This window comes from Megalobrama amblycephala, linkage group LG16, assembly GCF_018812025.1.
Source record: "Megalobrama amblycephala isolate DHTTF-2021 linkage group LG16, ASM1881202v1, whole genome shotgun sequence".
Classification (NCBI taxonomy): Eukaryota; Metazoa; Chordata; class Actinopteri; order Cypriniformes; family Xenocyprididae; genus Megalobrama; species Megalobrama amblycephala.
Window position 1 is genome coordinate 36,093,659 of NC_063059.1, and position 26,315 is coordinate 36,119,973.

The 26,315-nt window shown below is 38.6% G+C and overlaps 1 protein-coding gene across 11 annotated transcripts in view; it reads right to left on the reverse strand.

Moving 5' to 3' along the window:
• Positions 1-3,816: 3,816 nt before the first annotated feature.
• The window catches only part of tenm4 (teneurin transmembrane protein 4), a 261,307-nt gene continuing 238,808 nt past the window's right edge, over positions 3,817-26,315 (reverse strand). For all 11 annotated transcript variants that reach the window (XM_048160290.1, XM_048160292.1, XM_048160289.1 and 8 more), the window contains 5 exons: positions 25,558-25,793; positions 18,095-18,391; positions 15,618-17,232; positions 13,577-13,719; positions 3,817-6,821 (listed from right to left, as the gene is read on the reverse strand). In XM_048160290.1, coding sequence (XP_048016247.1) covers positions 6,063-6,821; positions 13,577-13,719; positions 15,618-17,232; positions 18,095-18,391; positions 25,558-25,793 — 3,050 coding nt within the window. In that variant the 3' untranslated portion in view covers positions 3,817-6,062. The remainder of the gene's footprint in view (positions 6,822-13,576; positions 13,720-15,617; positions 17,233-18,094; positions 18,392-25,557; positions 25,794-26,315) is intronic.

Sequence of the window (26,315 nt, forward strand, 5' to 3'; positions counted from 1 at the left end):
TCATAGTTTGACATTCATGCAGACAATCCTCAGGCAACATCTTTGTCAGTGAAAACATGTCCCTTCTTGCAGGAACATCACGTGACCTCATGCTGACCTGTGAAAACTAGACAGCAGGAACGAAAGAAATAAAGAGACGAGAGAAAATGAGTGTTGACATCTCCCTACCCCCTTCCATCATACTCCTGTTTCTTAATACTCGCCTGGACACAAAGCAAAAACAAAAGTTCTCTATTTTTGTATTTCTCTCTTCATCAGCTTTGTGCTTTTCAGTGACAGATGGCTGATCGGCTCTTTCAAAGATCTCAGGTTATATTTTGTCTTCAAACCGGCATGTTTCTGCTTAAGTTTCATTAAATTTCTGTTTACATTTCCTCAAGTGCATTGTGGGAAAGCAGTGATTAGGAAACATCAAACGCTTGCAATAAAGGGAAGATGTGTTTGATAAGTAACAGCAAATGTGCTCAAAGTAGTTTACTTTTGGAAAGAATTTTTGAAATGTTGTTATTAGAGTCAATGACATGACATATATTAATTTATTAACTCTTTCCCTGACACTTTTTTTTTTAAGTTGCCATGTCAAAAGAAAGCTTTTACACAAAAACAACAAAACAAACTTTTATCCTATAGCTACATGCACACATTTTTTATGTACACATTTTAAATTGTATTTTATGCACACATCAAGTCAACATGAGACCAAAATTTACCGGTAGTTTCTTCTTATTATTGTGGATGTTGTTCCAAAGAAAAAAAATTGCCTCTGTAATCTTAAATCAAAATCTAAACGACTTGCTTTGCCTCTGAAACAACTTTTTCATTTCTATTGGTGTCAAGATTAAAGACTTTATCTTGCTGAATATTTTATTAAACTCAGAATTAGATTACAAAAATAAAATGGTTTGTGAACATTGTTTCATGTTGACTTTAAATTCCTGAACTTTCTTTTGAAAGTGAACAAATCAGGTTTATGTAATTTCTGTATTTATGGAGAAAAATAAATTAATAACACTGACTGCCTCTCAAAGCATGAATATGGAATCAGTTCTTGACTGATTTTAATAGTACCCACTTGTCTAATGTTTTCTCAACACTCTCTCAAGGTTCAATTTACAGTCAAGTAGGAACAGATGGATAGCAAGAGGAAGTCCTGGAGGAATGTACTGTATCTCAGCCTCGAGCCCTGACTTCAAAAGCATTTCATTTGTGAAAAGGTTTCTGAATAAGAGCGTCAGAAATAATAGTCAATCACTTGAATGCCGCACTTATCTCTTTAGACACACACATATGGCAATTTGCAATATAAATATGGAAAGTGAAACCTTATGCATTCTTAATGTTAAGGCAATCTACAATTGCATTTGTATCACAAAAATAAAGGTTTTTAATAATACAAGAAAGTTAGTAAGTTCCAAAATATAGAAAATAAAGTGGAAAATAAAGTGGCATTTTGTGTCTACAATTACCACGGTAAATACACAATGCTAACTGTTAATAAAATGTTGAATTTGACACTGATCCTGATGAACAGAATGAACATCATACCTGCATGCAAGTCCTTCCCAGCTACATCATTTATTGGTACTTTTTGGTAGTTTCATGACTTAATAATTGACATTATTACAATGACACTGTATGTTCATAAATTCGTTTGCTTTTTATATATATTATTTATATTTATATATAGTGCAGTTATACGCCTCCACATTTGCATGCTCGAGTGAGCGCCACGAGCAAAGTAGGACAGGACAGGAAAGTTGTTTTATTTTGAGGTGAGATACTTTTTATTTCGTAACAAGCTATGAAAATAATGTTAGAATAACATTGAAATATAGCCTGACAACATCTCGTCTGACAGCAAATACTGAATCATAGAGAGTCTTTCTCAGGCACGCTTTAACTGCATTTGAAAGAACAGTCTTTCAAAATAAAGGTCTTGCATGAGAAAGACATTTAGAATTATGTTTTTTTTGTTTTTTTGTTTCTTTGACTAAACACTCCACGGGAAACATTAGCATTGCTGTGAAACCCCCCTTTTGGAACTTTTATTTATTAAAGGGACCTATTACGCCCCTTTCACAAGATGTAATATAAGTCTGTGAAGTTTCAGCTCAAAATACCCCACAGATCATTTATTATAGCTTGTCAAATTCGCCTCTATTTGGTTGTGAGCAAAAACATGCTTTGTGTGTGTCCCTTTAAATGCAAATGAGCTGCTGCTCACAGCCCCATTTCCAGAAGAGGGCGGAGCTTTAACAGCTTGTGCTTCAGATACTCAACAACAACAAAGCTGGAGAATCTCACGCAGCCAAAATGAGGATTGTCAGTAATGGTGTTCAGCCTTACAATGTTCAAACCGGAGTCGACACTGATGGAGAGACTCAGGAAGAAGTTACAACTTTTAGAATGAAACTGGACGTTTCCGAATGGTTAGTGGATACATTTGTTGCTGTGGAGCTGATTCAACTCATCAACCATCATGTTAATCTTTTGTGTAAATCCAGCGTTGAACTGACCCTCATTTGGCTTCTGGAAACAAAGAGATTGTTATGGCTAAAATAATCCGGTTGTTTTACTATACAGTATACGTAGTAGTATTAATAGTTTTGTTCTGGTGATCAATCTTTTCACTTTTTCAATTTTTTTAGCCCAAAACTGGGAAATTTGCTTTAAAAAAAATCATGGAACAAATGAAGCAACACATACATTTGGACATGTTTGAAGATATTCATCTATTATTTACCGTTTCTCACTGCTGTGGAGTGTAATGCTTTCTCAAGCACTGATTTATTTATTGAGATGCCCAAACGACTCATCTCTTCAGAACTGATGTGCTTGCACACAGAGATTTGCCTAGACTCTAAGGCTCTCTGTCAAGTATCAAGACATATTAATCCAACTTTTGGTATACTTTCTAAAGTATACTCCAAATGCATCTATTGCAGTGTAACATAAATAGTGCTAAAACACTGTATTTGTACATATACCGCATTACATTAATTTATGTCTATAAAAATGACAACTATTTGATGGTGCTTTATTTTGTTTTTGTGTGACACTCTCCTCCAGAACCTCATTTCTGTGTATGAATATTTCAATCACTTGTGCAAAACTTCCGAAAATTGTAAACACCTCATTATGCAATGCACAATTAGATGCCAGAACCACTTAACGTCAAATTCCACATTAAAGGCATTAATTTGCAGTTCCACTTTAGAAGCAAATTGACATGAAATAGAGTCAGACAGTGTACTTTTCCCCCTGTGCGACACATTGTTTGGAGATATTTGGATTAATAGTGTTTGCATGCATCCAAAATCCTTCAAGCTGGAGCCTGTCGAGTAAAACAGAGTAATCCAGGAATATTACTACAAACATAAAGCATGTGAATTTTGAACCATACTGATAGTACTAACATGCTACTCTCTTAGTTTTACAGCATACAGTATCATGAAATATCTTGACGACCTACTGCATTTACCAAGTATTCAAAATATGCAACATAATATAACGTCATAAACTTAATATTCTAGTGTGACATTAACCCAAACGCAGTAATATCAACTGCAATTATAGTAGCCTTTCTCTTGCCTCATTATTTAAGTCCACTTCAGAGTAAATATATAAAATGGTAACTATGAGATAAAGGTTCAAATAAGAAATAAAGGCACACTCTGAGGTCTCAAATATGAGAAATAAAGTTATAGGAAATATCTAATGTGTCATTGCGATATCTAAAGTCGGCCAACGAGAGTGTTCAGGGAAACCAGTTTCTAAAGAATGAAAAATTGCGATGCAAATCACAATGACGTGAAATAAATGTAAACACAAAATATTCTTTATTTTTTCGTCTAGACTACACAGATTCACTGCTGTAGCTCTAAAAGGTATCTACATTTGCATTTTATTTACAGCCCATTTCTTCTCATCTTATTTACATGTTCAAAGAGAAGCATTTAGAAACACAGTGTTGAGAACAAACGAAAAGTCCAAATGAGTCCGAACGTTTAGAAAAAATAAAAGCCTTACGATGCATTTCAGTGCAATTTAACACATTGCATTTTTTCCTTCATTCAGCGTTGCTCTTTTTAAATACAGCGATGTTGTCAGACTCATGATGTCACTGCATTCAGTGACAGTAAAAGAAACCAAAATATGCTCGACAATATTATACAGCTTAAAACACTTGATCTATTCGTCTTGGTGACCATCCCCAAGTGATTTCCCCAAGAGCGACAGCAGAGGCAGATTCATATACCGAACGCTAACGTGAAGCGCCAATGCGCCGTCATCTTAACATCATCCAACCAGAAATAGATGCTCTTTGAAGTTCACGTATCCAGATGGTGGGTTGACGTGCATTTCAACCTCTAAACGACGCACCTTCAGGCCTTAATGCATTTCAGGCAGCTTGCAGAGCACTCACGACGTCGCCTCTTGCTTGGGAGATCCTTGGGGCAAAGGCTATTCACAGGGGTTGTCACCTTTCCTTACCACAATGTGCAGTGCTTGCAGCACTAAGTATATTTCTTTAAGAAAAAAAAAATAAAAAGGAGTCTGAGTGCACGTTTAAGTAATGTGCTTATTTTTTTAAGCATTCATGCCGCTTTACGCTTGAAGCGTTTATTTCACTGACAAACATGAGGACGTATACTCCTCTAAAAAACACAGCACTAAAATAAATACTGTCATTCTTAGGAATGGTCCATATGCAACTCTTCGTTGTAACCATGAAAACAACTTAACTGAATTGACCAACTCTCGGGACTTTATTCCATGTGTTGAAACACTAGGCATTGTTCAAGTACAACGATTAGCAATAAAAGGGACAAATGTTCACATTTTTGTATGTTTTCACAACTGTTATACTGTTATGTGAAGGTTTCCATAAAATAACATGTTGATCTCAAACTATTTTATTAAAAAAAGCATCCTTTTTCATAAAGTCGCTCCATTCCCAAACCTAGCGAGCTGCCTCGTACATACCACCTACACATGGAGCTGACTTCATAGGCAGCAAGATGGAACCTCACAAGTGAGCAATTTGACAAATTGCGGAGAATCAATTCCAATAGAGTTTGATGTTAGCATGTTGCTATGCCAAATGCACAATACTCTAATGTGCATAAAACTGCACAGCACAAAAATATTGGGTAAGTGTCCAATTAGACTTCTTTTATTTATATTTTGAGCACTAATTAAAATATACAAATATTTATATATCAGCCGTTGCATTGGGATCAACCCTTAAAATGTTGTCTAGGTAGGCAGCTCACTAGGGTTTTGGAGCTAATTTCTTTCAAACAGTGTCAATTTCATTTTCACAAGCATCTTTAAAGACCACGGGGCTTCCTATTCCCTATTTATTCACTACGTTTCTGTCAATTTTTCCGATTTTAAGAGTGCGTTTCACTTCCTTTTTCTTTCTAAACATGTTTTAAGCCATTTGGTCAAAATTAGAAATAATAATAATAAAAATGGATGTTACCAGCAAGCCACCCAGTCCCAAAATATTACAAGACACCACAGCAAGTTTTGAACATGAGATGAATTCAGCAAGGAATCTGAACCACAAACACCAATGTCCTTGTTTAAGTATGACACAGCCGGTGGGCTTTCAAGTATAAAAAGAAGCGATTAAAAGAGGTCTCTCCTTGGCTGAGGCGCGGGAAAAGGCAGAGTGGAGTGAAGCTCGTGAATAACAATCTGCTCGTCTGGCAGCAGGCTGAGCCAGTGAGCATAATGCATTACCAGCCTTCTTCCTATATTCCTTTGAGCAAACCCACAAACACGAAGGCAGAACCGAACAAACCGCCGACACTGCCATATGCCGTCTTCTAGCAGCCGCACTTGAAGGGCAAAGAGGGTTTAAGAATTACCAAAAGAGAGAAGGGCACTCTGCTGTCGCAACTGTTTGCAACCATGTACGTCATGTATTAAAAAAATAAGTCTGGCACAGTCAACATAAAAATAAAGTAACATAATATGGTCACAAACGCAACTTGTCTTTGGCAAGAAGTCCTGGACGCTGAGTCCGAGCACGGGTTCCCTTTGCGTTCATGTCACCTGCGACCCATCTCAGTCTGTCGCAAGAAGTGGACGTTATTTACGTTGTCGGCCAACTCGGGGAACTGATCGACCGATACTATGTAGAAGCCCTCGTAGCCCTGCACGCGTCCGGCGCTCAGGAGCTGCTGACGCTCCCCGTCCGTCCAAGCTCGAGAGCCCTCTTCTCCTTGCCGCAGTCTGTGACGTTCGCGAGCCCACGCGGCCGCGACGGCCCTCTGACGCGCGAGCTCCAGCACGCGGACCTTCTCTTCGTCCTGACTGCTGCCGTAGCGGACGTTGAGGCTCAGCGTGCCGTACTGCAGCTGGACGTCGGTTATGCGGCGCGAACGGCCGCCGAGGACCGTGTTGACCTGCGAGACGGTTACATTCACGCCCGTCTCTAGCGTGCGCTGGCCCACCGTCATGCCCAGCAGAGATAGGTCACCCTCCACCGGTCCCGATTTGACAAAGTAGTGCGTGTCCAAACCCGCAATGGTGAAGTGTAAATCCTGCAGGTAGGTTGCCTTGTCTAGGACAGCAGCGATCCGCCGCCCATCCTCATTGGCCAGGCTGATGATGTCTGCAGTGACACGGCCCTCTCGGATGGCTACTTTCACACCTTTGCCAAAGAGCGACGCCCCTGTGGCGAAGAGCGTACGGAGAGGGGTTTGAGGGCAGCCGGAATCACTCGCTCCGTAGATCTGGCCGAAACGCTCCAATCGGACGAAAGACTTCAGCTGCCTCTGGACTTCACATTGCACCCCCAGAATGGACTGTGAAAAGACAAAAGACAAAACCCTGTGAGTGTCCTGGCATCAACTTCTTGAGGATTTCACTGTGATCATGGGTGACTACTTTCATTGAGCGAATAAATTAAACGTATAACATTGCATCTCCAGAACAACATTGGCAATTACTGTTGGCCACAGTGAGGACTGTGATCGAATGTGACATATTATGACACGGTTCATCTCAGCAAAGCATTTTACATTGTAAATCCTTGCATATGATTTTCACATTCATTAAGTTATCTCCTCCAGTGGCAGGCGTCGTTGCGCCCACCGCCTTCGCTGCTGCTATTTCCTGGGAGTAAGTAACATTTCCTGATGGCTTGTGCAAGATGGGTGAACTCAGCAGGAAACTCATCCTACCCCCACGTTCAGCTGCTCAACTTTCCCCTCAACCAAGAATCATGCTGCTTCATTAACACTTCAAACATTTCATGTTTCCTGATATAACTACTGTGCGTAGCATAACTCATTCTATTTTATGTTCAGGTGAGAACGAGTGTGAATCATGTGATTTATTTTGAAGATCTTCCAAATGTGCTGATCTGACTCCTCAACACTTGAATAACTTTTGTTTGTAGGGAGTAAACAGGTTCCCATAATTTTTTACCTCCCACTAGTTTCTGAAGAGGCTTGGGGTTCTTCTCACTGCTCTCTTTATTAAAGCATCATTTGCAACTAAAAGTATTTCACGAGTTCACGCTCACATATAATCGGTAAAGGTTAATGCATATTTGGCGTGCTCTCCGAGGGGAGGGCTCCGAGCTCGGAATTTGGCATGAACCTAGACTACTAATCCGAGACTGGGATAGGAATATTTAGGAGTCAGGAGATGGGGTGGTTGAGGGATGTATGCTGTATATATACCTCCTATCGCGCTAAATGAGTTGATTAACTGAACGTGCTCCTCCTGAACTTTGTTAACAAAACATTATTTAAAAAGGTACATCAATTGTGGTTTAAACAGCATTCACAACCCATTTTACTTATATAATGTGAATGTTAATCTGAGTTCACAATCAATTGTGGAGAACTACCACTTTTGAGGAGGAATTTTGACTGAGACACGTAGGTTGAAGGTCAAGTTCTCTCTTCAAATGGTATCATTCAAGTCTGTTAAGACTAAATAAATGATACCATTTTTTTTTTTAATTATACATTTTTTTTTATGATATGTACTTTCCAGGCAGTTATTGCTTTAAGCAAATACTGTATTGAAGAGAAATTAATACAAGAGTCTCTCTTTAGGACAACAATAATAAGTGACCCTCTCCTTTAATGTGACTTGACGGGAAATCCTCGCCCCCAAGAAAAGATTTAGATAACCACGAGGGACCTACGCATGCAGATGGATTGTACTAGTCCTAGAAATAACAAGTTCTGTGTGTCAGACTCCAGGGCTCCTGTCCGGAAGGAGAAACAGAGTCCAGCTGAATCTCTGGCACTGGAACAAAGTTCTTTTGTTATCTGATATTATTCCCTCCGAGTACATGTCCCCATCTCTCCCTTTGCCTTCTTTTTACTCTCTGCCCTTCACTATAGATTAAGTTACTGAACATAGAAAAGAAAAAAAACAAAACAAAAAAAACACATAAGGTCTCTTTAATGTCTTCTTTTGGACCTATGAGATTAAAGACACGGTTATCCTTCGTTTTTCCTGTTCCATGCCATCTCCACAGTTGAGCGCGCAAGCCTTTCAAAGTATACTCATTTGGCCATATGCACGGAGAGACGCGTTCAGCACATGCACGCTATGTAGTGGACTTTGTTTTCAAGCACTCAAGTCACTCGCATATGCGCTGTTTTACGCCCACCGTCCACGCGGACACAAAAATTGGGCTGCACGCGGACCCACCTGATGACGATCACTTTTTTATGGCTGAAGTATACTTTGGGCTTAAACGGAGAGCAAATGGAGTGTCCTAAATTTCATATGTTTCTCCTGATGTAAAGACCCAGATAATCTCACATGCGTCTTCTCTAGAGTTTCAGAAGTGATCAACAATGTCTTAAACTGTGCTCAGATTTGCAGAGACACTAAAATCTCAATATGAATTGAATATAACTATTCATATTAAATGTACAGCTCTCATTTACTACCAAATAAATATGTATATTTTTAAATAAAAGACTTAAAAAAAAAAAAAAAAAAGGTTTACCTGCATGTCATGAGCCCATAACCAACATGCAAATGTGTTAATTATTGAATTATTAACTTAAAATCTCAGGTAGATATTTTAAATATTTAATGTGTTTGTTGACAAAAAAAGTTCTGAAATCCCTGCCCTAGAGGTATGATACCTTACACCTCACCACAGTAGTTTACTCCACCAGCCTTCTCATTCTGGTCACAGTTCATAGGGCACAGAGAGATAAACAGCTGGTAGGGACTATCTATGCTGCAACCTACCCATTTGACATTTTCTGAAAAAAATAAAATAAATAAATAAATAAATAAATCGATAAATAATAAAACCTGCATCATTCAAATAGCACTGGGCGGTCAGACAGCATGGAGGCCTATCAGCGCAGGGCTCCGATCAAAGTCAAAATCAATCTGCGGACATCCAGTGGATATCAGCCAGCACATTTACATCACTTCTCAACCACACAGGTCTTCAAGACCCTGGGAGTCTAAACGGCAAGAGAAAGAGAGTGATAAAAATCAGTGCTCACTACAGCGTTAAATTTTCAGAGCACTAAATCCATCATGTTTGATGTAAGAAGCAGAACTCCAGCTCCAAAAAAAAAAACTCCAATTGAATTAGGAAGTGCTGGCTATGAGTAAGAACACAGCAGGTGAATCTCATAAAGCCATTTCAGGTTATATTAATTCCATTGTGACTTCTGAATGAAAATTAAGCACTTTTTTCCACTAAATGCTCATTAAAGGGTTAGTTCTTAAAAAATATAAATATAAATAATCCTGCCTTTATTTCAAATCCTAAATTCCATGATTGAAGTGAAGGAATCATTTGAGTTTTTCAATGAATCAGCTGATCTAGATCAGAAAAAGCGGACTGAATGATTAATTATTTGAACAGCCTGTTCAACTTCAAGATCTGTCAGGTTTTTCAGTGAATAACAACTTAACTTTTAACTAAACTATTGTATGGCTTTAGAAGACTTGGAACATTATGCATTGTTTTATGGAGCACAGTTATGATACTTTTTGTCCTTCTTGAAGCTTGAAAACTTCCCTTTAACAAAGTAAAAAGAAAAAAAGAAAAAAAAAAAGATTAGTACACCATGGTTACTGGTACTGTCTTTAATTATTTAATCAATCGGAACTTGTGGAGAATTAATGTGCTTAATTGTAATGAAAATAATGTAACGCTAAAAAAAAAAAAAATTCAAAACGGTTAATTTTTCTGTAATTTTAGAGTGAAACATGAATCACGTTCATTGTGAGATTCACCTGATCATCCCTCCTTTGTTGTTGTTATTGGGTAGGTCATAAGGTTTCTTAATAGTTCATTTCAGCAAATTTCAGCCATAAAAAAATTGGAGGAGAAAAGGCTATTAGTAATGAAGGGTCATTTCCTCTATGCCTTTAGATACTCTGCACTGCTGGTATTGTAAATATAACATGGGCATTATGGAATAAACAACCCTCTTTGGACTCAAATGTACAGCTGCAAAGGCCATTAGCAGATTTTTTTTTTTTAATGCAGCTGCTTTAAAAGCCCATAAATGACCCCACAATTACACTGCCAAAAAGCAAATTGGTTGGCAATTAGAATTGTTTACTGCACCCCAATAAAAGAGGGAAATATCGGCTTGTGGGGTTGAGCCAGAGAGAGCTGATTTATGGGTAACTCTGTAGGCATGACTATGCAAAGGGCTGTGGGACACAAACTGTTCATTTTCGGTCTCACTTCCACAGTAAAGTTTCAGTTTCTGAGTAAACATTCAAAAGTTTTTACTGTCTAGTAAAGAACATTTTATATATATATATATATATATATATATATATATATATATATATATATATATATATATATATATATATATATATATATATATATAAAGGAATTTTGAAATGGAAAATTCAAGCAAAGGTTTGGAATTGAATTAGGCTCTTCTTTTGAGAGCTGCCTTGAAAGAGCTATTGGATGCACTTCTAAGGTTCCCATAGGAGAGGAACCCTACGAGGATCATGATAGAGGGGGAGTCTCCCTGGAGGCTTGAGATTGTTGCCCAACAGAATCCATCGTAGCATCTTTGCATTGTGTCCGAGTTGATTTGAAGTCAGCCCACACCACTGCCAGAGAAACAAACCTTCGAGTGCAATTCTTTTAACTCTTCACAGGTTTTGGGAAGTGGTCACACTAGTAAAGTTTACTTTTTTCCGCAGCCTTGTTTTTGATCGCCAAACACTGGAGTTTATGGTTGGATCCAAAGGCAACTAACTGAGCCTTAATATTTTTGTGCTATATTGGTGGAGACTTTTTAAAAACATGTCCTGACAATTTAAACAGCTTTGTATGCAAGAGCACACTACAAGAGAAGGTTGTGCTTTTGATTAAATTATAACGGTTGGTTCCCAAAAGAGAATTCATTAGAGAAAGAGAAAAAGAGACGCTCTGTTGGGAGTTGAGTCTGCATGGCCATGAAAACCGAACACAACTCTCTCACAATTCAACTAAATAAAAACAAAATCTGGGGTGTCTAAAACTTGAAAGTCCTTTTTTTTAATACTTCAGTTCTCCTTGAATGTGTGAAAGTCAGGAAACCTGCCAGGCTGATGGCTTCAAATAGCTCCATCACATTACATTTAAAATCTCATATCTCAGGTCTAAGGCACACCCAAGTCGCTCAGCTTCAAATGCTCGTTTATTATAGAGCTTGATAGCTTGAGGTTGTCTGCTTATACTGTTTGACGCATGGAATGGAAGCCCTTATCAACAAGGGGACTGGACTTACCATACATACCTATCAGTTTAAAAAAAAAATTGCTTTTAGACATCAAATATGGGGTGGGAGGTATGACAAACTTTATATCATGGCATGAGTGACTTGAAAATGCAATATACCACAATATATATTTTCATTATATTTTTTGTGGATATTCATTAAATGTGTTTATATTTCTATACATTAAATAACTATGCTATTTAATAGAGAGTCATTTGCTTATTTTAAAATTTTTATTTGGAACTTTTTTTGAGATTTATTGTTGAGAGATATATGAAAGCTTGTTTCTGCCACAGAATAAAAAAATAAGATAATTGTGACTTTTTATCTCACAATTCTGACTTTTTGCGCAAATTGCATGATATAAACTCATAATTGCGAATTATAAAGTCAGAATTGCGGGATATAAACTCACAATTCTGACTTTTTCTTGCAATTGCAAGTTTATCTCTTGCAATTCTGACTTTTGAACCTTCAAAAATAATTGACCCTTCGATGGGAGTTTGATTGACAAGCGATCTAACCAATCATAACGCCTAATCTGCCATTTTGTCTGACAAAGCAGTCAGGAGTTAGAAGATTAACCTCAGTGGACTTGATCAAGAAAAATGGTGTCTTTCTACGTTTGAAACACTCCTTCTCATGTTCATTCATGTTTATTTGATGCTATAAATTAACTAGTAGGAAGCGATGATCGGTTCACGAGCCGTTTGAGCTGAGGCACTAGCAATCTGTCAAGACACATTAAAGAGCCACAAAACATTTTTTATTGTTCGAATTTCTTAAAAAGTTACATAATTTGAAAGCTGGGACTTTGTTCAATATCATAAGTAACCTGCTCTGTCTTGTCTGTCGATGTGTTGTCAGTGTCCTCTTTGCTCCACGATGTATTTTTCATTCTGTGTGGCATGATAGCGCCATGGCTTGTCGGACAAAGCAACAGTAACTAAGGAGGGCGGGTCTTTGCAGAGGGTCAATTGCGAGAAACAAAGTCAGATTTGCAAGATAAAAAGTCGTGATTCCATTTTTATTTTTTATAAAACCTTAAAAATTTAGGTTAGAATTGATATGAATTATATATTGTATATCTCGTGTAACAAGAGGTTTGGATATAATATAACGAAATATAATATAATATAATATAATATAATATAATATAATATAATATAATATAATATAATATAGAAGAATTAGCAAAATGATGTTTAACATAATTTTAGATGTATAGCATATCACACCAAAGGATATGTCAACTTCCCAAAAGTATTTGATGTGTCAACTAATTCTGCCCAGCCCTATATACCCGTTATTCTTTCAGAAGAGGAGAGCTAAAGAGGTAAGGTGTCTTTAACAACAGCCAAAAGAGCCGCCACCATGTCCAACTAGCTTCTTAATTATTCAGATGGCTTAAAGGAGGCTCGATAATCAGTGCATGTCTGAGACTGAGAAAAACAGGGAGCACCGAGACAAAGAAGCATAAAGATAGGAAAGAGAGGGAGACGACATCTTTTAGAGAGCGAAAGAGTGTGAAAGACTGAGATGAAATCAATGGCTGCTGCAGGAGGAAATTTGGAGTGAATTTCCCTAATGGCCGCCCAATTACAAGGGCTCTTTAGCTTGACCCCTTTCCCTCGGCTCGAGGAGCCAGAGCAGAGGTCACGCTCTTTCGTGCAAGCATCTGGGTGGATTGCTGTGGACTCCTCTGGGAGGTGGCAAACTAAAAGGTCAAGTTACTGCAAATAAAGTCTGAAGTTAAAGTCAAAGGCCAGGTGTGTTTTTAAAGAGGTGGGCGAACAAACAGAGAAATTTGCTGGATGAATTACCTTGGTGCTATCCCACTCTTGAGTCTTTATCTGAGTGTGAATGAGCTCGTAAGAAGGCTCCATGGCGTCCGTGACAGGTTTGTGGTAGCCAGGGATGACGTTGTATAGCTGGAAACCAAACGTCACTAGCCAGCTGTTAACATCTGTTGGAAGAGAAATACTGCAATGAAGTACACTTACAACAGAGCAAAAGGAACCTGCAGCACTTGCTGACAATGCCTGTATAACAATTTACTCTATTTGGGTGAATTACATTTCAGAAGCATGATTCATTGCAAATCAGGACACATGCCAAGTGAGCTCCTTTTTGAAATAAGCTCCCGCAGTCATTACAGGCAACACTTGTTTTAGAGACTGGACTAAATATGATTAATCCTCCACAGGAAGTGGCAAATCTCTCTGATAAAATTTCTTCCAGCATGTAAGAAACTCAATGTTTTAGATCTGCTGGTGCACTTGATAATCATACGTATTTCATGCTGTGACCAAATGTGTCACCCTTTCTATAATCTTTATAAACACTGGCATGGATAGCAAATGCTATCACAATATACAGAGAGTATCAACCTTACCAAAATCAAATAGCCTTTTTTAGTAATTTTTCCCCTGCTGCATCAAACACATTAGTCATGGAGAGAAGAAACATTACTGTAGCAATGAAGTGCACAAAGACTACTGCTCCCTTTTTTAAGGCTGTGTCACTTGACAGAGTTGTTTTAAATATGAATGTGATTAAGGACAATGAAAGGACCTCCTGTACTTCAGAGAGGAATGAAAATGTCAATGCCATCATTCATAAAAGGCTGACGGCCCACTCAAGTACATCTAATATCCAGCAGAATCTTTACATTTCCTTCTTCAAAGCTAACTTTAATGACATAGGGTACAACCTAGAAGCAAAGTGCTTATCTGAGCTTGAAATACGGCTAGTCCACCATAATATTAGCAAACAGCTGCTATACCCTGCTGCAAAGGCCAGCAAAACTAGTACAAGCTTGTTTAGAGTATGCTGGTTAGTGCTGGTCTGGTCATTTCTACCAGTATATACATGCTATTTGCTAATAGCTAAAAGCTAATCAACCAGAGTTTCACAACAATAATCGCATGATGTACACCAGCATTGCATTTTAGGGAATGTATACAATATACGACATAAGCAAGTACAGGTATAGAGTTTTTTTTATTGTTGATGTACTGTATGAAAGGTAAACATTGTTCTGGGAAACTCTCATGAGGTTCACTTTTGTCGAATCCAAGGTTTGGGTTAGGGGCAGGGTTGTTTGAATCTGAATTTTCAGAGAACAAGGGCTCATCTTTCCACAAATCTTTTCAACAGGATAAGCAAAGGAAATACACACTACAACGCGACTAGTCTAACATAAACAACTGATATCACCATTTGTGTGGTATTCATTTCCTTTGGTAGCAAGGGCATGAACCAAGGCTTTGATTTCAATCAAAAACCAGCATGCATTCACTGTTATAGACTACAAATGTGACTACAATATTTTGTTTTCTTTGAGTAAGGCTGCGATTTCGCTTTCAAGTGGAGAGAAAAGCGAATCAGCCCCTAGCTTCTAGTTCCTTGGACTCCTTTGTGTTATTTGTCTAACACTGGGGAGCATTCACCACTATTTACCTCCCGCACAGGCTGAGGAAGCAAAGACTGATGGGATATTTCAGAGGAACAACCTGAATGAAGAACAAAGGGGACTTTGTTGTGCTGTCATTGCTCACTAGCAGTGTTTGTGGAGGCAAGAACACCCCAAGCTGGGGCTGGGACGAGAGCCTGAAAAATAATCACTCTAGTGCAAGGAGGATTCTTGGCACCATGTGCTTATGGTGTTTTAAATTGTTGAAGGTAAAATGTAACATTGAAGTTATTTACAGGCTATTAAATAATCCTCCCAGCCTTCAGCCCGAGATGCTGGGATAGGCTCCAACATCCCTGACACCCTAAATAGGACAAGCGGTTTGGATGGACGGATGCATTAAATAACATGCGTTTCAACAAAACATTTATAAAAAATGATGTGTTTACCTGTCATATAGCACTTGGTTTCTTGGGTGTTGCTCAGGGGGTTGTTGTTCTTAAACATGTAGAGGTTGAAGGGCACAATGCTGTTGCTGTTGAGCCGCTTCCAAACATCAATATCAGGAATGGTCCATCTGCCTGCAAGGACATCGTAATCTCTGCGGCCCATGTGGACAAGCTTTGTAAGGGGCTCATAAAGGCCACCCTGATAGCCTATTACTAGCTGGAAACTTGGGTTGGAGTCCAAATACACCTCTCCAAAAGCTGTGTGCAAGATCTGTTTGATCATGAGACCGGCACCACTGAATACAGCCAACGGTGTACCAATGTTGTCGCAGGCCACGTAGAACTCATCCCCACTGCTCAACTCCATGGCAAAGAGGTGGCCCTGAAGGTCATAGTAGAGTGAGGTGATCTCTGAGCTTGAGTGATTGTACATGTGCGTAACTCTGGTGGGACTGGACAAGTCTGCGTAGAAGAATTGCAGATGGTGGCCTTGGCTACTTCGACTGGACACTCTCCTGCCCAAGCCATCATAGCGGTACTTGATGGTCCATCCGTTAACTTTGTTGTAGGCTTTAACAAGCAACCCAGCAGAGTTATACTCAAAGAAATCATTGCCTCTCTGCCTGAGGAATCCATCCTCATCCAACCGGTACTGAACGTCACCTAGTCGAGTAATGCGGTCCCGAATGTCGTAGCGTAGCGGTGTAAGCCTGGCACTATTACCGGGACTAAGGAGGTGCAAATTTCCATTCAGATCATAGCTGTAACGCCAGAGAGGCTTGTCATTGATGGACACCACCTGGAGTTGACCATCAGCATCGTACTCGTAGGCATAACGGGTGGTATTTGCATAGGGCCCGACTTTAAGCTCCTTCGCCACCACTCGCCCCATGTTGTCGTACTGTACCATCATCCAATACATCAGCGAACGGAAAATCTCATACTGCACCTCTTTAACTCGTCCATAGGCATCAAAGTGTTTGGTGTGGGTCATGACAGATGTGGTGATGATCTGGTTAATATCATAGTAGATGACTCCAAACTTGCCAAACTGCTCCGTTTTGCCTGAGACATCATCGTAGCGATAGAGGTCAATGGGCAAGGGTGTTTCATTGATGACTGCTTGCATACTCGTGACCCGGAAGCTGTTGTCGTAGTTGTAGTCGAACCGGGCGTTCACCATGCCCTCCTCACTGAAACGAAAGATCTGTCTGTCGATGAGCGGTCCAATCTGCCTGTAGCGTATGGTACACGCAAAGCCATCGCTTTGAAGCCCCACGGTTTTCAGCATGCCTGCAGATTCATCGTAAGAAAAGGCAATCCGTGTCGTATCATAAAGGATTTCTAACAGGCGGGAGAGTTTCCCATACTTATAGATGACTCTACGCCCCGTTCCTTGGTGGATGGTTTGCAGAAGCAGTCCGTCTTCGCTGTAATCTTGCAAAACTGTGGCATTGCCCTCAGGTGGTTTGTATGTGTTTCTGTAATAGCCAATGGAACGGGTGGTCTCCAAAGTCTGTCTGGCCACATTGGGCATGGTTACTGAAGAGAGGCGGTCGTTCTTGTCAAACTCGAAGATGTATTGCCGCTGGCTGTATAGCAGCAGGACCATAGACTGCCAAAGGAAAATGACAAAGCGATGGTCAGTAAGCTGATTTAATGAAGCATAGTAATTCCCAACACATTCTGAGAGCACTTCAAACAGTTAAATGTGAAATTCTCCACCCAGTGAAACTGAAGGTCACTAAGTACCCAGGAGTCACATTGCACCACATGACTAACTGCACAACAAACTGTAGGGTGTCACAGAATCACTTCAGGGTGCATAAAAATTACAAATATGCTGCTCTACAACACTGACTGAAAAATGAAGAAGGGCAAAATCTCATTTAATGAGGATTAAGTCATCATACCTCCCCCCATCCCCATCCCTTCTGATACACCATTAATAATGTCTCCTTATATGGAGGTCAGTGGGAAGATATACTAGAGTTTATATTTCAACAGGAAGCAGCTCTTCTTCTTTTTTTTTTTTTTTTACTTTGAGGCTATTGATCTAACCAGCACATGGTCATTTTAGAATGGCAAGAAACATTAAATAGAGTGAGTTTAGGGCTTATAATCAATACTTTTAAACCCATGTACTGGGATGTCAGCATTTCTATGTACTAAACAGCTACCACTTTCAAATTACACTCTAAGGTCTTGCATTTCTCAGATATTGGTTCTAATTATGAAGACACTGACATTTTACTTTTTTCACAGTGATATTTTAGGAACGATTTAGTTGTCAAGCTGCGTGAGGCAACAATGAATAACACAAGCTGCACATTAGACAGGGATTATTGCTGAAGCATGCAAGGTTAAAGCTTATTAATGTAACAAATTAACAGGGGTCAACAAAGAGAAGTTTACAGAACAAAAGGGAACTAGCAATTATTTTTAAACCTGATCATTTACTAGATAAAGATGTTTACTTTTTCAAGGTATGTGTAGCTCCACGACTTTCCATCTGCAAATATCTTTGAGGCGATTCTCCCATTTTGGTCATATTCCATTCGGACAGACATAGTGCCCCTCTGGATGCCGGCGATGTGGCCGCCAGGTGAGTAGGTAACATTGACACCGTTTAGCCGACTACTTGGAGCCCACAATGTAGGTCTTCCGGCATGGTCATAGTGGATCCTTAAGGTGAACTTCCTGTGGTCATCATAGACTTTCTCGGTCCTGGTTACACGGTCAAAATCCATGGATAACAAGTTCCTGTTATGAACCTACGAAAAAAAAACAGGAAGATTAGGCCTCAGAATTGTAGACTTGGTAGGATGCAGTGTCTTCTCTGAAACTCTTATTAGATTTTACTCTCATGATTTTTTACTTCCATCTGCATACCTCTAGAGGACACATGCTTTTTAATTAATCGATCTCTTTGTTTGCTTCATGTTAAAACAAAACGAATGAGAGAAGCGCTCGGTATAACCATGTGCCATGCCTTTGAGGATGGAATTTTTGAGGGGTAGATAACTTCCATTGTATTTGCAGGATTAGGAAAACAATTGACACTTTTGAGCTGCATATGAAGTTCAAAGCCCACTACACTGTTTAAATGACATGTCATACTGAGTTTTTGGCTCAGTTCGAATGCGCCGAGCCCTCTGACCCCGGCACATGCTGAGATCAGAGCTGAGAACTAGTCCTACATGGCTGGTAATCCCAAAGGCACACACAGGTCAATGCAGGGGGGAGATCAAGGATTTAAAGACCTCAATACCTTCAACTCTTGGTACAATGAATTGGAACCTTTATTTCTGTTATATGAATTTAGATATTGGTGGATAGTATTTTGCGGACTGGAGAAAATCTGTAAAATTATAATGCAGAAGTAAAAAAGTACTACTCTCTTTAGTAGTGGAAGCATAATAAAATTGTCTTAAATTTGTAATAAACATACTTATTGGTTGCAGCACAGCATGATTTGAAGCCTGGAATGAATGCAAACTCTAAATGTGCCTTAAAAGTTTCTTTTAAGGCAGATTTAGAGTCTGTATTTGTGCCAGCTGTTTTTTTTCTCCAAGCACATTACTTTGTGGTATTATGGCTAAAGGGTTGAATGAGTATTGACTAAATAACCATCTGGAAGTTTGGGCCAAACAGACTTTAAAATGCATTATAATCAAACACTCATTTCCCCATATCTCTTCTCTATGTAATGTCTCCTTGACTGATTTCGGTTTTTCTCATCAGGTACGCTGCCGGCTTGGCTCAGTGCTGGCAAAGCTTAACAGAGTCTTAAAGTGATTTTGTGAGTTGTTGTTGGCTTTGGTCCAGTGGTATGGTGGACGGGGGGAAGAGCAACAAGCAAGCTCTCTCTCTCTCTGCTCCTCGTGGGCATGCTGGGAGCTCTCATCTGTGAAGGGACAATTACACTGGGGCCAATTAATGTCACTAATACCTAATTGAGAGGATTATTTTACATTAAAAGCAAGCAGCTCATGAATAGGAGAATTCCCGGTGGGGGTGACAGAACAAAGAGGTTGACAGAATAAAGGGCATATATTTTCCCCTCCCCATTCCTTTAAGCTTCACCCTCCCACTGATATGAACGCGGCCCCCATTTTTCTCACTCTTACTTTGATATGGCGATGCAGAGATAGAGAATTTTTCCTGAAAATACTCACATCTCAACTAGTATATCTCTGGAAAATGAATCACATTGTCTATCAGGTATTTATATATATACACACAGGAAAAATGTTTGAAAACAGTTATTATTTCTGCTATTCTGGTTGGTTAGACAATTCACTTTAGCATTATTTACTAGATGTTCCAAGGCATCAAAAAGCCAGGCTTTTATGGCTCTAAGGATGAGAGAACTTGTGTCAAGGGCCGATTTGTCCAGAGTAGAATGACAGAGGACTGAAGCGACAAGCTTGACGAAAAAAAAAAATGAAGAGAGATTGAAAGGGAAGGCTGGATGCTCATGCCAGGCTCTGGTTGAACAGAGGCCCAACGGGCTGGAAAAAAAGCTCTTTTGGCAGTGAGATCCTGGGCCTCTGGAGAATGGAAACTCACTCAAGGGGAAGGTCTTAAATTGGACATTCCTTTAAACGGGCTCAGCGTTGGGAAAGCAGATATGATGGGAGGAAGGGGATCTGATTGGGGCAGGGTGGGAAAAACAGTGGGGTTTGATGGACTGTCTAAGTTCTCCCCATAAAAGACATCAAGACAAAAAGTGAGGTGTACTTACACTAAACCATACTAATGCTTCATGTTTCATAAAGCACATTTCAGCAGCATTTACAAATATTTCATCTAGCATTTATTTTGATGCTTACAAACAGAGATCAAAACAGCAAGTTGAACGCTGAAGACTGGGGTAATGATGCTGAAAATTCAGCTTTGCATCATGGGAATAAATTACATTTTAAAATATATTACTTTATTTTTGATAAAAATAAATACAAATAATGGTGGCCATGAGTTATGAAACATTTTCAAAGCAAGATTTTTGAATAAAAACTTGCATCTTTGATCTCATCTTCACACAAAGCTATTGTATGGCTTCAGAAATCTTGAAATATAGAGTGCAAGTCATATGGAATTATCATTTTTGGGTGATTAAATCTATTATTCTTAATGTTTTGCTGGTTGCACTCTGAGAATTACATTTAAATATTCCATTAAAAAAAATAAAAGAGTTGAACTCCCTAAAAGTTATTGCATATTTCACACACTGGATTGGGGAACGTTAGACAGACACTTGCCATGTTTCTTTGACAGCCGAATGAAATTTGCATGCTTTCCTGATCAAAATACAACTACTTTGAGATTACCCGACTCCTGTTTGTCAAACAAACAACGATTAAAACTAGGAACAAAAAACAACACTTTTTTTCATAACCCGTCTAATTACGAAATATCTTAGGACTGTCACTAATGCACTTTTGCCAATGAATAAACAACTTGTAAGTAACGTTTGTTTTCATAAATCACCATCAATAATTGAAATTTTCATTCCATATTCAAAAAGTAAACAAATCTGTCAAAACAGCATTTGATTTTCTTCTCCACTGTGATTAAAAATGTATTCAAGTTTTGTTCCTCAAATCCAATATTTGCTTGCCGCTTTGCCATTCATTTCTAATTTTTCCCCCTTCCGCTGCTGCGGTAAGAACTGTAATCTTGTTTGCTCAGTGCGATTTGTCGCTTCCTCCAGTAAACACGCTTGCCCACGTGTTCGTTTTGTTTGTTTGGAGGCAGTATAGGACACCGCTCTAATAATGTAAAGCAAACATTTAGAGAACTGTCAGTCGAAGCCTTGCGTTCAAGCCTTCAGTGGGTTTTTGGATTTGAGCTCGCTGTGAGGGGACAATTTACACTACTATATTTCCAAAGCTCTGTTGTTGTCAGGAGATGTGGTTGCTATGGAGACAAGGATAATTTTGGTGGCCTGGCAGCTGTTCCTGATAGTGTGCAGTAGTCACTGTGATGGACATGTGACCACAGCAATACTCTGGGCTGCTAGTGACCCACATTTCCATTAGGATTGGGTATCGCCAACTACTGTGCATCATTATTCAAAATGCTTTACGATACAAATTTAACTATTCAATGGACGTTGTGCATCACAATATCATTGGATCTCTCTTAGCCTTTGTCCAGTACAATGCCTCATAGAAGGGTTATTAATTGAACTGTGGGAAAGTATATGAATGCACACATGGAAAAAAGTCATTGATATATGATTGGAATCAATGTAATATAAGTTACCTAAAAACTCCATTTATATTTTTGTGACTTTTTCAATTTGAATCTCTTTCTGTTCTGCCCTTAATTCTCTTGGCATCATGTCAGCTTGACAAACATCCCCACAGCCAAACAGCCTCACCTCTTCACACACACATACACTTTTTGACACAATTTGACAAGCTACCCACTCATCCACCCACGAAATATCGGTTGACATGTCACTCAAGGTTGCTCGATGATTTCAGTAGTACACAAACAAGTCCTTGAGTTGAAGCACATGATATAAATTAGATACCATAGTTTAATTTTATACAAATAACTGCTTTCTATTTGAATATATTTTAAAATGTAATTTATTCCTGTGACCAAAGCTGAATTTTCAGCATCATTACTCCAGTCTTCAGTGTCCCATGATCCTTCAGAAATCATTCTGATATGCTGATTTGCTGCTCAAGAAACATTTCTGATTTGGCTGCTTTATACTTTTGTGAAAACCATTATACATTTTTAAGGATTATTTGATGAATAGAAAGTTTAAAAGAACAGAACTTATTTGAAATATACATATTTTGTAACATTATAAGGGCCAGATTTACTAACAGCTTGCGCCAGCGCAAACCCTCTTTTGGCGTTAAAAAACTACTGTCAGGAATTACTAAAGACATGCAGTGAAAAATTAGTGCTGAACACAGTTATTTATGCAGCTGACCTTATTGCATATGCATTTATAGGAGTTTTCCTTTTAGACAAAATTTATGGGAGGAGAGTATTTAAATGAATCATGCAAGGCGATTTACTAAGGTTTGCGCTAGTCAATTTACTGGTATTTGCACCATTATTTAACGGAAAAAAAGCATATCTTAAACCAGACGCTAATTTGCGCTGCTCTTGGTAGACCGCATTGGCAGTGATGACAGTGTTGCCGATTTAGTGACTTCACCGCCCCTTTTAAAACTTTTTTCAAAAGTTTAGGGACAAATCTAGCAACTTCTTGGACAAACCTTATCTACATTCTTATTTTGCCCACTGATCTATATTCATATTTATATAGATCAATGAATTTGCCATTATTATGTCATCTAGTGGCATTTAGCTACCAGTTTTAGCTACTTTCAGTTCAAAAGCAGTTGGCAACACTGTTTGTTATTATGGAAATGATCTTGCTGTATCTGTGTTTTTAATTTACGCATTGTCAGTAAAAGTCAGTAAAAAACTTTCCACTCCCATCTGCATTTTTTTGGAATTGCTACCTCACGCTAAAGCCCTGGGTATACTTAATTTTTTTTTTTTTAACGCGTATGCTAGTGTACGCTAGAGTCGAATGCACAGCCTTGGAAAGTATACTTCATTTGACTCGTATGCATACACAGGCTTCGACACATTTCTGAGCAATCTCTCGCCACGAGTTACAACCTGTGTAACTCGTGTAACCTGTGTAACATCTTTGTATTCTTTCATGCTAGACTTTCTAACTTCTTCGCACAATCTCTCATCTATGTAACGTTAGGCCTCCATTGTCGCTGTAGCTTGCATGTGTTCTGGTCTGTTAATGCAGTTTTTCTTTGACTACCCTATAAATCGACACCCACAGGGCACAGTTGCCACCTTGTGGATAAGCAAATTACCGCAACAACAAAACAATTAAATGCGCATATGCAACCTGGGCGTACAAGTACGCTCGGTTACAAAAAAATCTGGTGGAGCGCGTACAGTATGCGCGTAATCTTCTGATGACGAAATTCGTGTTCTGCACTGTACGCTGACCCTCGTGTATGCGTAAAAATTGAACTATACTTTGGGCTTTATTTGCCCTGTTTAGTAAATCTGGCCCTAAATGTCCTAAATACTGTATATAAAAGGCACATATATCATCTTGCAAAAGCTGTGAGGTGGTCCCATTACTAGTAGCACAATAATTATAAAGATATAAGATGCAGTCAGGGTTTTGATCACGAGAGAGTCAACCCAGCCCTCAGGGTCAGAGAAACACTGCTGCTGAATGATGAATAGTCCACTGAGACACAGACACACATGCTTACATGCACACGCTGACCTTGGGAAGCAGATATTTGACCAGTATGGCCTGGCCTGACTCTACAGGATAGCCGTAATAAGAGTGATCAGTCTAAAGGACAGGCGCAGCGCGTGTGACTCTGAGACTGATGAGAAGAGGCAATAGAGATTATAATCAAGAAGCAATTACTCCAAGTACAGGGGCCTCGATGCTCAGATGAGCTGCTGTGTAGAAGTGTGACTGCGAGGTATGGAACTGTGCCTGCGTAAAATTAACTCAGGATGAGCAGATGACAATGTTGAGGTAGCGCTGGGGCCTGAGCACAGTTACCTGCCTATGTGAGGCTCTGATCACTGGTAGGTTGTACAGTAATTGTTGCAAAACACCACGAGCAATTCCACATTACATAAATGAAAATAAAATACAAATGCATTATGAAAATGTAAAGATTAGGCAATAGGAATAAGGAATAATTCCTCTTAGTTTTAAGATAATAAGTATTGCAACAAAACTAATAGTATGTAAAAAGATAAAAGTAATAATATTGTGACTGATATTTATTACATTAAACCCTAAATTAATAATACAAAACAATGCATAAAGTATAAAGTTTTTAATGCCAAGCCATACTTTCTGACGGACGACAACAACAACAAAAAAAAATCTCCCTAAGACTTCCTAGCTCATTCATCCAGATAGCATTCATCCAGATTCTCAGTTTTTACAGTTATTTCTATTCCTTATGTTCTATTTTTATTCTTCTTCTTTATGTAAAGCACTTTGAATTACCATTGTGTATGAAATGTGCTATACAAAAAAAATTGCCTTGCCTTGCCTTACTTTTGCAGTACATTGACAATTTAACTGCATAAATTTCAATTTCGCAGGTTTTTTTAAAAAATTTATTAAATTCTGTTAGGTGTTGTTTTCTTTCTAAATTTCATCCAACTCAATGTCTGTAATGTTCAATGTCACATAAGATCATGTCTCTTCAAGATATTTAGAAATACAACTTACAAGATTAGATTTTTTTGTAAATTGTTTGGGATAAAAGCATCTTCTAAATTAATTTCTAATTATTTAATTTCTTTGGTGGGTTTCACAGTTCTCATATTTTTTATTTATTTATTTATTTTTTTAATGTTTCTACATAATTTCCACATGCTCCCCAGTAACGTCTGTGCTATATGGAAGCCTCAATTGTGACTTTTTATCTCACAATTCTGACTTTTTTTTCCCCTCAGAATTGTGATATAGACTCGCAATTGCGATTTATAACTCAGAATTGTGAGAAAAATTCGCAATTGAAAGTTAGAAAGTCAGAATTGCATGATATAAACTCACAATTGAAAGTTATAAAGTCAGAATTGTATGATATCAACTCGCAATTACGAGAAAAAAAGTCAGAATTGTGAGATAAAAAAGTCGCAATTACCTTTTTTATTTTTTATTCAGTGGTGGAAACAAGCTTCCATAGTGCTAAAATGGCTATGTGGTCTTGAAATTTTTTTTATATATGCGCCTATTGTCTTTGCTTTTACAATCTTTCCCAGTAACAGCACAGAACTGCCAGCATTTTCGAAATAATTAGACCCTGAAATTCATGTACAAGTAAGAGTTCAAAACTGTCAAATGCAGCAGAATTAAATGTGGAAAGAAATTTTGTGGCTTTCTTACCCTGAGTCTGCGTCCGTATACTGTGACCTGTCCTCGTGCCTGTTCTTTGCGTTGTCTCCATTCCACTAGGTTGAGTCCATTGTCGATGGGCAGAGTGACATTTCTCTTACTTATGGTTGGGTTGACTGTTCCTGACAGCAGGTGAGGCTCCGTGTGGAGAGACACTTCCATGCCGTTGGCCAATACCAGACGCAAGGAGCCATCCAGACCAATGTAGTAACTGTTTTTGACTTGATCTGCAATTTGAAGACAAAAAATAGTCTCATGTATATTTCAAAAACATTGCTATTCGAAATTCTGTGTTAGAGATCACTTATAAATGAAAAATCTGTCATCATTTACTAACCCTGAAGCATCAGTAAATGCCTTTTTTATTTAAAAAGGGATAGTTTAACCCAAAATGAAAATTTTGTCATGATTTACTCACCCTCATATTGTTCCAAGTCAATAGCTCAATAGCTACCGTCAACTGTTTGATTACCAACATTCTTCAAAATATCTTCTTTTGTGTTCAACAGAAGAAAGAAACTCATATAGGTTTGGAACAACATGAGGGTGAGAACATTATGACAAAATTTCCATTTTGGGTTGAACTATCAACTTTAACTATGACTGATATCCACCTTTTGTTGGTCACATGCAGTATTTCTCTCAAAATGGTGGTCAAATTTATGACAAGATTCTTGTTTGTTGAACAAGACCAGACAGACAGTGAAACAAAGGGATGATTCAAAGTCTAGTTAGTCTTTGAGTTGTCC